The sequence below is a fragment of the Vombatus ursinus genome, unplaced genomic scaffold (assembly GCF_900497805.2).
Source record: "Vombatus ursinus unplaced genomic scaffold, bare-nosed wombat genome assembly UNPS02014870.1, whole genome shotgun sequence".
Lineage (NCBI taxonomy): Eukaryota > Metazoa > Chordata > Mammalia > Diprotodontia > Vombatidae > Vombatus > Vombatus ursinus.
The window spans coordinates 12,017,719-12,033,118 of NW_020954648.1; the positions used below are offsets into that span (position 1 = coordinate 12,017,719).

Here is a 15,400-nt window from a genome sequence, read left to right on the forward strand (position 1 = left end):
CAACCCTTAATTTTTTTTATATCATCTCATCAAAGTCAACTTAAACCTTCACCCTCTATCTTTGAATACTCCTTCTAAGTACCCTAATAGAGATAGGGTTCTTAAGAGTCAGAAGTATCATCTTTCTGTACAGAGAGGTAAACAGTTTAATCTTATTAAATAACTTACTTTTTTCCTTTCCTGTTTACCTTTTTGTGCTTCCTACCTAGGGGCAGGTGATTCTTTTTTGTGTGTGAGGCAATTTGGGTTAAGTGACTTGCCCAGAGTCACACAGCTAGTAAATATCATGTCTGAGGCCGGATTTGAACTCAGATCCTCCTGGTTCCAGGGCCAGTGCTCTATCTACTGTGCTACCTAGCTGCCCCTTAGGTAGGTGATTCTTGGTTATAGTCCTAGCTCCTTTGCCTTCTGAAATATCATATCCCAAGCCCTCCAATCCTTTAATATAGAAACTGCTAAAACCTGTGCAATCCTGACTGTGGCTCCTTGATATTTGAATTGTTTCTCTCTTGCTGCTTGCAGTATTTTCTCCTTGACCTCAGAGTTCTGGAATTTGCCTATAATGTTCCTGGGAGTTTTTATTTTGGGATTTCTTTTAGGAAGTGATTAGTGGATTCTTTCAATTACTATTTAACCCTCTTTTTCTAGGTTATCATGGCAGTTTTCCTTGACAATTTTTTGAAAGTTGCTGTCCAGGCTGCTTTTTTTTTTTTTTTTGATCATGGCTTTCAGGGATTCTAATAGTTCTTAAATGATCTCTCCTGGATTGATTTTCCAGGTCAGTTGTTTTTCCAATGAGGCATTTTTTCATTTTCTTCTCTTTTTTCATTCTTTTGATTTTATTTGATTGATTCTTCATGTCTCATAGAGTCATTAGCTTCCACTTGCCCAATTCTAATTTTTAAGAAATTATTTTCTTCAGTTAGCTTTTGTACCTCCTTTTCCATTAGGCCATTTCTACTTTTTAAGGAGTTGTTTTCTTCAGTCAATTTTTGTGCATCTTTTTCCATTTTTTGTGATTCCTTTACCAAGCTGTTGACTCCTATTTCATGATTCTCTTGCACAACTCTTGTTCTTTTCCCAATTTTTCTTCTACCTCTCTTATTTGATTTTTAAATTCCCTTTTGAACTCTTCCATTAGGTCTTTTTGGGCCTGAGACCAATTCATATTTATCTTTGAGGCTTTGCATGAAGGCATTTTGACATTGTTGTCCTCTTCTGAGTTTGTGTTTTGATCTTTACTGTTGACATAGTAGCTTTTTATGGTCAGGGCCTCTTTTTTTTTAGCTCATTTCTAGCCTATCTCATGATTTTTAAAGTTGAGCTCTGCTGTTGGGTTTTGGGGGGCACTGTCTTAAGCTTCTTGCACTAGGGCCTGGCCACTGGCTCACTGTACCAAGGCTTCTGGGGTTGGCAATTCTCCTGATACACAAGGTATGAAGGTCTCATAGCTAGCCTGCTGTGCCACTGACCTGCTGAAATGGCTGAGGGGCCTTGGTTGCTGATCTGGGCTGAATCTAGGGGCCTCCCACTGGCTTACCTGCTCATGAGATGTGCTGAGCTATGCTCTCCTTTTTTTTTTTGTAAGTGAGATAGACCTTTCCTGAAGTTTATCTAAGATTTTTTGGGCTATAAAATTGTTTTACCCCATCATTTTATGGGTTCTTTACTCCAGAATTTGTTTTGAGGTATGATTTAAAGTGGTTTTGATGGGACTTGGGGAGAACTCAGGCAATTCCTGTCTTTTTTCCACCATCTTGGCTCCATCTCCTAGAAATTGTTTTGTAGCTTTAATGACTTTTTCCAGAAAATATGTACTTTTCTCCTGAAAGCAAAAGTAGAGAAACACTGACAAATATAGATTTCACTATTGACAGAGCCTCTTGTTGAAAATATTGGCAAAATGGAACAGATGAGTTACTATCTTTTTCTTAATTGGGGTTAAATGGAACCCAGAATTTTAGGATGGGGGTAGTTTGGAGAGGATGGGAAGGCAAAGGAACCTAGATTTGAGCCAGACTGAAGGGTTCTAAATCCCATCTCCGTTCTTCAAGTTTAGTTGGCACAGTGGATAGAGTTCTTGATCTGGAGTTAAGAAGACCTGAGTTCAAATATAGCCTCAGACTCTTACCACCTGAATGACTGTGGGCAAGTCACTTAACCTAGGTCTGCCCACAGTTTCCTCAGCTGTAAAATAGGAATCAAATGAAGTATTTGTAAAGCACTTAACACTGTGCCTGACACATAGCAGATGCTTACTAAATGCTTGTTTCTTTCTTTGGTTGCAGGGTCATCTAGTTCCACCTTTCATGCCCTCCTTCTTTATCTGGAATATCCCCAGGAATGCCTGTTTCAGTTTGTTATTGCCCAAAATGAGGATGACTGAGTGTACAGAAGGGTGGGCAGCTAAAATCATATCCCCAGTCATCTATGCCAAATTAGTATCTGGCAGAAAAAAGCCCAATAGAATGATCAAAAAGGCAACCAAGTATACAATGAAGAGGAAAACAAAAGAGAATGATTTTGGTTGCTCTCACATGAGCCTCAGTGCCTGGGTTTCTTGAGCCAGTGCCATTATTCTGCATCTGTTGGATGTGTCTTCTCAAGGAGACAATGACCAGAGCACAGGAAATCAAAGACATAGTAAAGGGGATGACCATCCAGAAGGCAGCAAAGATATACTTGAAAAAATAACCACTTTTCCCTAATGCCTTCACTGCAGTTTGCTATGAGTGTCATTTTTCTGTAATTAAAAGTACCACCAAATTCTTCTATCAGTGTCAAAGTACTAAAGAAAGAGAAAAGCACAGAGCCCAGCAGGATCCATCTAACCACATGGGAAAACCTCCACTTGAGCCAGAGGAAGGCATGGTGGGAGAAATTGGCAATCTTCAGGCAGTAGAGGATACTGAGGCAGGTTGCCAGGGAGATGCTTAAGAAGTTAGCAGAATTCCATAGCATAGAAATCATTTGCATTGCTATGTTTGTTTCATGCAAATTGGTATAGAACATTATAATGTTGGGCATGATTATCCAAAGCAAACAAATCCTGGAGATGGCCAGGCTGGTAATGATAAATTCAGACAAAGACATTTTCTTGCTCTTGACCAAGATGATGCAATTCACTAACCAGATGAAGCCATTACAGCAAATGCCCAGAATTGAACTCACTGGTTGTCACAACCATAAACATTTTGGGCTAACTTGGTCATGTTTGCAGAATGATTGTCAGGCCTGATTCCAGATCTCTACTGAGCCACCTCCCTGCTTTTCCAGAGTTTCTCTGACCTTGGTCCAAAAGAGGGAGATACTTGCTGCTCCTTTCTGGCAGTAATCTGTTTTCTTCAATAGTTATATTCCTGCCTTGGGAGGATAGGGCAGAGGGTATCTAGGCTGAAGAGCTGTCGTCAGGAGACCTTCACAGTTTCCTTCCAAGAAGATCTGTTGGTGTATTGTAGACCAGGCTTTGAGTCAGTCAGCAACTTGGGTTGTAACTTTAAATTAGTGGATGAAAGACCAAACAGCTTTTTGCTAAGATGCAAATGGATGCAGGATTCTGTGTCACACTGAGAAAGGAAGGATGAGAGTCACATGAAGGAGAATGGTTTGTTCCCTAAACAGGTAAGGATCCAATTTCACATAAACAGTAGGTTTCCTCATTTCAAACAAGGAAAGGAAAGGTCAGAGTCCTATAGTTGTACAGATAACTGGACTTAGAATGACAAGGGCAGGATTTGAGTCCCAATTCTGTCATTCATTGGCTGTGAGACTTCAGTTAAGCCAGTTAACATCTCTAAACCACAGTTTCCTCATCTATAAAATGAGAGGGCTGGAGTAGATGATCTGAGATCCCTCTTAGATAGAACAACCTAGGGCTCTGTGAGAAGCACTAGTGTTCTTTGTTACCCAGAGAGTGGAGATTAGTGTCACCCAGATAAAGTGGAGGAGTACTCAGAGCATTATGAGGTGGATAAGTGTCACTCAGAGAAGGTATTACTTGTCACAAAGCAGTGTCACATATCAAGATTGATTGTCACTTAAAGGCAACTAGTAAGATACTTTATTAGTATTAATTAAGTACTGCTAGTAATTAAGTACTAGTAGTAATAGTAATGGTAATTAAGTATTTAATTACTTAATGATATTAGGATATCATTAATACTGGTCAATCTCAAATTTATCTTCATATAATGTGATGTGTAGCTTAGGATGAAGTTTAATGAAATACAACCACCTAAGTGTGATCTAATGTCATTCTCACTAAATTTCCAGGGTTATTAATTTCTATTTTCTTTCTACCAGGTGGTACTGGTTACTTGTTCAGTGTATTCCTTACAAAAAGCTTCCCCTCTCAGTCAAGGCCAATTGTATCATTTAGGACTTAGGACCACACATTTAGAGGGGCATGAGACCTGAAGGCCCATCAGATTCAGCCCTCAAATTCTACAAATGGAGAAACCGAGGCCAAAAATGGCTGAGTGACTTGCTCAAGGTCACACAGATAGTAAGGGGGTACAGCTTTTATTCAAACTCAGGGCCTGTGACTCTAAGTTTAGCATACTTTCCACTAGACCATAATACTACTTTTTCATAAAATTAAATACTTTATTAATATCATTACAAATTAAGTAACTAATTGATAAAGGAAGTAAGGCAGCATATTGTAGTAGAAAGAATAGTTTCCTGTAAGGAGCCTTGAGTTTGACTTTTGCCTCAGATAGTTATTATCTATGGAGCCACAATCAGGTCACTTAATTTCTCAAAATCTCAATGTTTTTCATGTATTAAAAGGGTATAATAATAATTGCATGTACTAATCCTGAACAATTATATAAATGTGAATCATTGTTACACAAGGTAGCTGTGCACATGTGAGATGTGATGTGGTTAGGGGTTGTCTAGATATATAGATGTAGCTCTGAGATAGAATGGATAGTTAACTCTGGAAGCTCCCCAACTCCTTTTCAAGGCAGCCTGCAGTTTCCTTCTTGAGTGGAGCAGGGGAAAAGGCCATGGTTGGGTGCTTACTCTTTCCCTGCCCACCCTGCAAGAGGGATTTTATATTTCTGCCCCTTCCTCCCCATTATATCTGACCTAAGAGTATGTCAGGTCATTTTCAAGGCTTTTGCTTGTTTTCTGATAGATTAACTAAGCTACTTTACAGCAATATGTTGCCAGTCTTGCTGACAGGTGATGGTTTTCATTTGCACCTGCACATTCCTTTGCACTACAGTAAGACTGATCCTGTTTTATTGTGGGCTGGAGTGATGCTTGAAATGATTGAGTTCCCCACACCAACAGTCCCTGCAATATCTCTAATAGTCATAGAATTGTGTTCTTTAAGAGCTATAACTTTTGCACATTTCCTTTGAGTAATAACTTCTTAAAAAGACATAGAATTTAAAACAGGACAAATAAGAGTGATGAAACACAAGCATATGGCATAAAAATCCAGCACTCCCTTAATGGAGGACTAAGTGTTAAGCTAAGTCTGGTTTCATCTGCTCAAGGCCAGATATTCTGAGTCAACCTAATATCACTAGAAGCTTACACACATGACCATTGCTATCACAAAATGAAACCTCATCAAAATCATTGATGGTTTTGAGTAATTCTCACAGCATTGAACTCTATCACTCCTATTTTTAAAATATGAGAACTCCATCAAGAACCTGAGGAGAAGGGTTAAATAACTTGTCCTATTACACATGTAGCTAATTCAGAATAGGGCTGGTTTAAGAACCCAGGTTTTCTGACTTCCAGTTCAGTCTTCATATCAGGAAACCATAGATATGTGGTGTGGATAAATTTTCTTATTCATGCAGAATTCATTATCTCCAAATCATCAAAGTAGAGTTAGTATGAAATTTTAGGTTGGAATGTGTATGTAGTGATAATCTAGACTCACTGTCCTAGGACATCTCCATCTCCTCAGAGTTCTAGAGGTACTCCTGAGAGACTGAGGGAGGTGTCTTTCTCTAATGCCATTGCCTTGAACTATCACTGGTGTGTTTTCCTTCCAATAATTAGTGTACTAGTTTCATTTAACCAACTAACATAAAAAAGGTTTCACAAAGAGATACTTACTATAGCAATTTGGTCCCTGAGGAGAATGAGTTCAAAGTTAAAGTAATTTCCATGTAGCATTCACCTTACCAAGCTCACTTGATACAACTCTCACTTGCCTGCCTTCAATCTATATTGGATCAAACAGATCACTAGGGAGGTTGTCCCCCCAACTCTCCCCAATCTGGCTTTTGGAAAATGTTGACATTTGATACCTGCTCTTGTACTTTGGGTAGCATACTCTTCTGACCTTCTGAAGCTCATGCCCATAGCCATCATCAATATTTCAGTTAAAATTAAGAATAGAGGCAGGAACAATAGAGACATAATCACCACGTGGGCCGTGTGCCATGAGATGACCTGAAGTGCCTCCTACCCTTGAAGGCCCAAAGTTGTTCATCCTCTTTGGCCAAACATTGGCTGATTAGGAAAGAGTAAAGCAAAAGACTGCTGGTTTGACTAGCTCTGGCTCCATAGCCAACCAATGGTCTGTCTCTTCATCACACACTTAGCAGACTGGAACCAGTTTCAGAAGGTCAGCACATGCTTGCAGTTGGGGAGGGGAGCCCTTCCATGACATGTCATTATGCCTTTCCAGAGTCATGTTCCCCAGCCTCTTCCCCAAGGGGATTTAATCATTTAAGCATGCTGCATAAACTCACCAAACCCCTTCTTGGTCAATAGCCACATTTTGTACTACTGGATGCTTTAACAGTATGAATTAAAAGAAGGTTCTCCTTACAATAGAAATACGAAAGAGAGGAGACTGTTTGAAATAATTTTCTCTTTTAAGAATAAATAATATTTTATTTTCCCCACTTACATGTAAATACAATTTTTAACATTGATCTAAACAATTTTTTGAGTTCCCAATTTTCACTCTCCCTCCCTTACCTTCCCCCTCCCTGAGACACAAAGCAATTTGATATAGGTCATATGTTTTCAATCATGCAAAACCTATTACTATATTACTAATGCTATGAAAGAAGACAGAGATCCGAACGGAAAAAACCCCACAAAAATACAGAAAGTGAAAAATAGTATGCTTTAATTTTCATTCAGACTCCGTCAGTTCTTTCTCTGGAGGTCGACAGCATTTTTCATCATGAGTCCATTGGAATTGCCTTGGATCATTGTATTGCTGGGAATAGCTAAGTCATTCAAAGCTGATCTTTGTACAGTACTGCTGCGTGTACAAGGTGTTCCAGGTTCAGCTCACTCTGCATCAGTTCATATATGTCTATCGAGGTTTTTCTGAAACCATCCTGCTTATCATTTCTTATAGCACAACAATATTCTATTACAATCATATACCATAACTTATTCAGTCATTTTCTAATTGATGGGCATTCTCTCAATTTCCATTTCCATCACAAAAAGAGCTACTCTAAATTTTTGTGTACAAATAGGATCTTCCCAATCTTGGTTTTTTTTTTGTTCTTTTTAAAAATCTCTCTTTTTTCTTTTTTTAAAATTAATTTATTTTCATTTATCAACAATCACTTCCATAAGCTTTTGAGTTTTAAATTTTTCTCCCCCTCCCTTACCACCTTCCTCTCCAAGACAACGTGCAATCTGATATAAGCTATACATATACATTCCTATTAAACATATTTTCATATTAGTAATGTTGTAAGGAAGAATTAGAACCAATAGGAGGAACCACAAGAAAGAGAAAACAAAACGAAACAGAAAAAAAAATAGCAAATAGTATGCTTTGATCTGCATTCAAACTCCATAGTTCTTTCTTTGGATGTGGATAGCATTTTCCATCATGACACCCTTGGAGATGTCTTAGATCCTTGCATTGCTGAGAAGGGCTAAGTCTATCAACGTTAGTCATCGCACAACATGGCTGTTATTGTCTACAATGTATTATCCTGGTTCTGCTCACTTCACTCAGCATCAGTCCATACAAGTCTTTCCAGGTTTTTCTGAAGTCCTCCTGCTCATCATTTCTTATAGCACAGTAGTATTTCATTATATTCATATACCACAACTTGTTTAGCCATTCCCCAATTGATGGACATTCTTAAAAATCTCTTTCACCGGATCAAAGAGTATGCACAGTTTTATAGCCCTTTGGGTATAGTTCCAAATTGCTTTCCAGAATGATTGGATCAGTTCATAACTCCACCAACAGTGTATTAGTATCCCATTTTCCCACATTCCCCCCAACATTTATTATTTTTCCTTTTCTGTCATATTAGCCAATTTTTCATGTGTGAGGTGGTGTCTTAGAGTTGTTTAATTTGTAAATACCTTTGATTTCTTCATCTTAAAAGGGCCTGTTCATTTCCTTTGACCATTTATCAATTGGGGAATGACTTGAATTCTTATAAACTTGAACTGTTTTTCTGCATATTTGAGAAATGAGGCCTCTATCTGAGATACTTGCTGTAAAAACTGTTTCTTAGGGGCAGCTAGGTGCCACAGTGGATAGAGCACCGGCCCTGGAGTCAGGAGGATCTGAGTTCAAATCTGGCCTTAGACACTTGACACTCACTAGCTGTGTGACCCTGGGCAAGTCACTTAACCCCAATTGCCTCACAAAAACAAAAACAAAAACAAAAACAAAAAAACCCCTGTTTCTTAGCTTTCTGCTTTCCTTCTTATCTTGACTGCATTCATTTTGTTTGTGCAAACTTTTTTTTGATTCAATATAATCAAAAATAGTCCTTTTTACATCTTGTAATACTCTCTATCTCTTGTTTTGTCATAAATTCTTCCCTTCTCCTTTAATATGAAAGATAATCTTTTCCTTGCAATCCCAAATTGCTTATGGTATCACATTCTATGTTTAAATCAGGTACCCATTTTGACCTTATCTTGGTATACATTGTAAGATGTTGTTCTATCCTTAGTTTCTGTCAAATTGTTTTCCAGTTTTCCCAGCAGTTTTTTTCAGATAGTAAGTTCTTGTTCTAAAAGTGGGAGTCTTTGGGTTTATCAAACACTAGATTAGCATGATCATTTTCCTACTGATTCTTGCATACATAATGTATTCCACTGATCTACTGCTCTATTTCTTAGGCTGTACCCAATAGTTTTGATGATTACTGTTTTATGATACGGTCTGAGATTTGGTACAGCTAGGCCAACTTCAAGTTTTTTTTCATTACTTGTCTTCCTATTCTTGACCTTTTTTTCACCCAGCAGAACTTTGTTATGATTTTTTGTAGCTCTATAAAATAATTTTTTGGTAGTTTGATATGATACTGAATATGGAAATTAATTTAGGTAGAATTGTAATCTTTATGATATTGGCTGGGTCTACCCACGAACAATGAATATTTTCCCAATTGTTTGGGTCTGACTTTATGTGTGTGAGAAGTGTTTTGTAATTGTGTTTATATAATTCCTGGGTTTGTTTTGACAGGTAGGCCCCTAAGTATTTTATATTGTCTACAATTATTTTAAATGGAATTTCTTTTCTATGTCTTTCTGCTTGGACTTTGTTTGCAATATATAGAAATGCTTTTGAATTATGTGGATTTATTTTATATTCTCCAACTTCACTAAAGTTGTTAATTTTTTCAATGAGTTTTTTACTTGATTCTCTAGGATTCTCTAAGTATACTTCATATCATCTGCAAAGAGTGATAGTTTTATTTCCTCATTGCCTATTCCTTTAATTTCTTTTTCTTCTCATATTACTACAGCTAACATTTCTAGTACAATATTGAACAATAGTAGTGATATTGAGCATCTTTGTTTCGCCCCTGATCTTACTGGGAAGAGTTTTAGTTTATCTCCATTACAGATAATCCTTGCTGATGTTTTTAGACAGATACTATTTATCATTTCAAGGAAAGCTCCATCTATTCCTCTGCTCACTTGTGTTTTTATTTGGAATGAGTGTTATACTTTGCCAAAGGCTTTTCCTGAATCTTTTGAGATAATCATATGATTTCTGTTGTTTTTGATATTGATATGTTCAATTATGCTGATAGTTTTCCTAGCATTGAACCAGCCCTGCATTCCTGGTATAAATCCCTTGTGATCATAGTGTATGATCCTCATGATATATTCCTGTAATCTCCTTGCTAGTATTTAGCTAAGATTTTTGCATCAATATTCATTAGGGTAATTGGGATATAGTTTGTCCCCCTCTGATTTGCTCTTCTTGGTTTAGGTATCTGCACCATCTTTGTGTCATAAAAGGAATTTGGTAGGATTCCTTCTTTGCCTATTTTCCCAAATAGTTTATATAGTATTGGAATTAATTGTTCTTTAAGTTTGGTAGTCACTTGTGAATCCATCTGGTCCTGGGAATTTTTTTCTTAAGGAGTTCATTGATGGCTTGTTCTATTTCTTTTTTAAAAAAAGAATATTTATTCTATTTCTTCTTCTGTTATTGTGGCAATTTATATTTTTGTAAATATTTATCCACTTTCCTTAGATTGTCAAATTTATTGGCATATAATTAGGCAAAGTAGCTCCTAATTATTGGTTAAATTTCCTCTTCATTGGTAGTAAATTCACTCTTTTCATTTTTGATCCTTAGTATTTGACTTTCTCCTTTCTTTTTTTTTAAAATCAAATTAACCAATGGTTTATCTTTTTTATATTTTTTCATGAAACTAGCTCTTAGTTGTATTTATTATTTAAATGGTTTTCTTTTTTAACTTTTATTAATCTCTCCTTTGATTTTTCAGGAATTCCAATTTGGTGTTTAATTGAAGATGTTTAATTTGTTCTTTTTCTAGCTTTTTTTAGTAGCATACCCAATTCATCAATCTAGTCTTTCTCTGTTTTATTGATGTAAACATTTAGAGATATAAATTTTCCTCTAAGTAATGCTTTGGCTGTATCCCATAAATTTTGATATATTGACTCATTGTTACTGTTCCTTTTGATGAAATTATTGATTGATTATATGATTTATTCTTTGACCCACTCATTCTTTAGGAATAGATTATTTAGTTTTCAATTAATTTTTAATTTGTCTTTCCTTCACCCTTTATTGTATGTAATTTTTATTGCATCATCATCTGAAAAGGATGCATTTAATATTTCTGCTTTTCTGCATTTGGTTGTGGGTTTTTGTACCTTAATATGTGGTCAGTTTTTGTGTAGGGGTCATATACTGCTGAGAAAAAGGTATATTCCTTTCATTCAATTTTCTCTGGAGGTCTATTATATCTAACTTTTCTAAAATTCTATTTACCTCCTTAATTTCTTTCTTGTTCATTTTGTGGTTAGATTTATGTGGTTCTGAGAGTGGGAGGTTGAGGTCTCCCACTAGTATAGATTTATTGTCTATTCACTCCTGTAATTCATTTAACTTCTCTTTTATAAATCTGGGTGCTACATCATTTGGTGCATACATGTTTAGTATTGATATTACTTTATTGTCTATGGTATCTTTTAGCAAGATGTAGTTTCCTTCCTTGTCTCTTTAAATTAGATCCATTTTTTGCTTTTGCTTTTTCTGAGATCATGATTGCTACCCCTGCTTTTTTCTTTTTTTTTTCAGCTGAAACATAATATATTCTGGGCCAGCCTTTTACCTTGATTCTATATGTGTGTCTCTGCTTTAAATATGTTTCTTGTAAGCAACATATTGTAGGATTTTTATTTTTAATCTACTTCCATTTTTTGGGTGAGTTCATCCCATTCACATTCAGTTATGATTATTAATTATATATTTCCCTCCATCCTATTTCTTCCCTCTTTATACTTTTCTCTCTTTTTCCTTTCACCCTGTCCCTCCACACCAATGTTTTGCATCTGACCTTCACCTCCCTCAATCTGCCCTTTCTTCTATCAGACCCCCTTTTGTCTCCCTCCCTTCCCACTTTTCTATTTCCCAACTGAATGTGTATGTTATTCCTTTTTTGAGTCAAATGTGAAGAGAGTAAGATTCATGGCATGCTCACCCCTCTCCCTTCTCTCTTTCCACTGTAATAGGTCTTTTGTACCTCTTCATGTGATATAATTTACCCCATTCTACCTATCCCTTCCCTCTTCTTCCAATGCAATTCTCCTTCTCACCTCTTAATTTTTTTTATATCATACCATCAAAGCCAACTTATACCTGCACCCTCTATCTATGAATACTCCTTCTAAGTGCTCTAATAGAAATAAAGTTCTTAAGAGTCAGAAGTATCATATTTCCATACAGTGATGTAAACAGTTTAATCTTATTAAATAACTTACATTTTTTTCTTTCCTGTTTACCTTTTTTGTGCTTCTCTTGCATCTTTTATGTGAAAATCCAATTTTCTGTTTAGCTCTGGTCTTTTTGTCAGGAATGTTTGAAAGTCTCCTATGTCATTGAATGTTCATTTTTCCCTCCAATAGATTATGCTCAGTTTTGCTAGGTAGGCGATTCTCAGTTGTAGTCCTAGCTCCTTTGCCTTCTGAAATATCATATTCCAAACCCTCCAGTCCTTTAATGTAGAAGCTAGTAAATCCTGTGTAATCCTGATTGTGGCTCATTGATATTTGAATTGTTTTTATATTGCTGCTTGCAGTATTTTCTCTTTGACTTGAGAGTTATGGAATTTGGCTATATTGTTCTTGGGAGTTTTCATTTTGGGATCTCTTTTAGGAGGTGATTGGTAGATTCTTTCAATTACTATTTAACCCTCTTTTTTCTAGGATATCAGGGCATTTTCCTTGATAAATTCTTGAAAGTTGCTTTCCAGGCTGGTTTTTTGTTTTTTTTTTTATCATGGCTTTCAGGTAGTCCAGTAATCTCTCCTGGATCTATTTTTTGGGGTCAATTGTTTTTCCAATGAGGCATTTTTCATTTTTTTCTCTTTTTTCATTCTTTTGATTTTGTTTAATTTATTCTTGATGTCTCATAGAGTCATTAGCTTCTACTTGCCCAATTCTAATTTTTAAGGAATTATTTTTTTCAGTTAACTTTTGCACCTCCTTTCCCATTAGGCCATTTCTACTTTTTAAGGAGATGTTTTCTTCAGTCAATTTTTGTTCATCTTTTTCCACTTTTTTCTTTCTTTACCAAGCTGTTGATGCCTATTTCATGATTCTCTTGCATAATTCTCATTCTTTTCCCAATTTTTTTTCTATTTCTCTTATTTGATTTTAATTTTCCCTTTGAGCTATTCTCATGGTCCCATTCATATTTATCTTTGAGGCTTTGCATGTAGGCATTTTGACATTGTTGTCCTCTTCTGAATTTGTGTTTTGATCTTCACTGTCATCCTAGTAACTTTCCATGATCAGGGGTTTTTTTTTGGCTCCTTTTCCAGCCTATTTCATGACTTTTAAAGTTGAGTTCTGGTCCTGGTTAATTTGTGAGCATTGTCCCAAACTTCTTGCACTGGGGCCTGGTCACTGACTTGCTATACTGAGTCCTCTGGGGCTGGTAGCTCACCTGATGTGCAGGGACTGGAGGCCTCATGGCTGAACTGCTGTGCCCCTCTCCTGCTGAACCAGCTGTGGGGCCTCTGTTGCTGATCTGTGCTGGTGTTAGGTACCTCTTGTTGGCTTGCCCTGCATATGATATGTGCTGGCCTGAGCTCCCCTTTTTTCTAAATGAGACTGACCTTTCCAGCAGTCCATCTAGGTTATTTGAGCAGGAAAACTGTTTTACTCTGTCATTTTGTGGGTAATGTCACTCCAGAATTTATTCTGAGGTGTGATTTAAAACAGTTTTGAGGGGAATTGTGGAGAGTTCAGGCAACTTCCTGCCTTTTCTCTACCATCCTGGCTCTGCCTCCTAGAGATTGTTTTCTAGCTTTAATGACTTTTTCCAGAAAATATGTACTTCTCTCCTGAAAGCGATTGCAGAGAGACAGTGACAAATGTAGATTTCACTATGACAGAGCCTCTTGTTGATAATATTGGTACAGTGGAACAGATGAGTTACTATCTCTTTCTTAATTGGGGTTAAATAGAACCTGGAATTGTAGGACAGGGGCATTCTGGAGAGGATGGGAAGGCACAGGAATCTAGATTTGAGCCAGATTGAAAGGTTCTGTATCCCATCTCTGTTCTTCAAGTTTGGTTGGCACAGTGGATAAAGCTCTTGGCCTAGAGTTAAGAAGACCTGAGTTCAAATATAGCCTCAGATTCTTACCAGTTGGATGACTGTGGGGAAGTCACTTCACCTCTGTCTGCCACAGTTTCCTCAGCTGTAAAATGGGGATCAAATGAAGTATTTGTAGAGCAGTTAACACAGTGGCTGACACATAGCAGATGCTTAATAAATGCTTGTTTTTTTCTTTTTTTCTTGAGGTGAAGGATCATCTTGTTCCACTCTTTATGCCCTACTTCTTTATCTGGAACATCCCCAGGACTGCCTGTTTCAACTTGTTGTTGCCAAAAATGAGGATGATTGAGTGTACAGAAGGGTGGGCAGCCAAAATCATCTCCCCAGTCATCCACGCGATATTACCATATGGCAGAAAAAAGCCCCGTACAATAAGAAAAAAGGCGACCAAATACACAATGAAGAGGTAAAGGAAAGAGAGGATGATTTTGGTTGCTCTCACATGAGCCTCAGTGCTTGGGTCTCTGGAGCCAGTGGCATTGTTCTGCATCTGTTGGGTGTGTCTCCTAAGGGAGAGGATGATCAGAACATAGGAAATCAAGGAGAAAGTAAAGGGGATGACCATCCAGAGGGCAACAAAAATATACTTGAAAAAATAAGCACTTTCCTTTCTCCTCCTGCCTCTAGTGCTGTTTGCTGTGAGTCTCATTTGTCTGGAACTAACAGTAATACCAAAATCTATCATCAATATCAATGTACTAAAGAAGGAGAGGAGCACAGAGCCCAGCAGGATCCATCTAACCACATGGGAAACCCTCCACTTGAGCCAGAGGAAAGCATGGTGAGAGAAATTGGTAATCTTCAGGCAGTAGAGGATACTGAGGCAGGTTGCCAGGGAGATACTTAAGAAGTTAGCAAAAGTCCATAACATAAAAATTATTTGTATTGTTATGCTTGTTTCTTTCAAATCAGTATAGAAGACAGTGAAAACATCAGCTATGATCATCCAAAGCAAACAAATCCTGGAGATGGCCAAGCTGGTGATGACAAATTCAGACAAAGACATTTTCTTGCTCTTGACTAAGTTGATGCAATTCACTAACCAAACGAAACCATTACAGCAAATGCCCAGAATTGACTCACTGGTTGTCATAATCATAAACGCTTTTTGGACTAACTTGGTCATGTTTGCAGAAGGATTGTCAGGCCTGATTCCAGATCTCTACTGAGCCACCTCCCTGCTTTTCCAGAGTTTCTCTGACCTTGGTCCAAAAGAGGGAGATACTTGCTGCTGCTTTCTGGCAGTAATCTGTTTTCTTCAATGGTTATATTCCTGCCTTGGGAGGATAGGGCAGAGGGTATCTAGGC

At 37.2% G+C, this 15,400-nt stretch overlaps 1 protein-coding gene and 1 pseudogene across 1 annotated transcript; both read right to left on the reverse strand.

The window, feature by feature from the left end:
• Positions 1-2,290: 2,290 nt before the first annotated feature.
• On the reverse strand, positions 2,291-13,602 carry LOC114028105 (annotated as a pseudogene).
• A 707-nt stretch (positions 13,603-14,309) lies between these two features.
• Positions 14,310-15,191, reverse strand: LOC114028106 (taste receptor type 2 member 3-like). The gene has a single exon (XM_027842302.1). The coding sequence runs from the start codon at positions 15,189-15,191 to the stop codon at positions 14,310-14,312; it is 882 nt and encodes a 293-aa protein (XP_027698103.1).
• Positions 15,192-15,400: the final 209 nt, after the last annotated feature.

What these genes read in the sequence shown, in the direction of transcription:
- LOC114028106 (XM_027842302.1), bottom strand. Translation starts at nt 15,191, where the DNA reads ATGATTATGACAACCAGTGAGTCAATTCTGGGCATTTGCTGTAATGGT.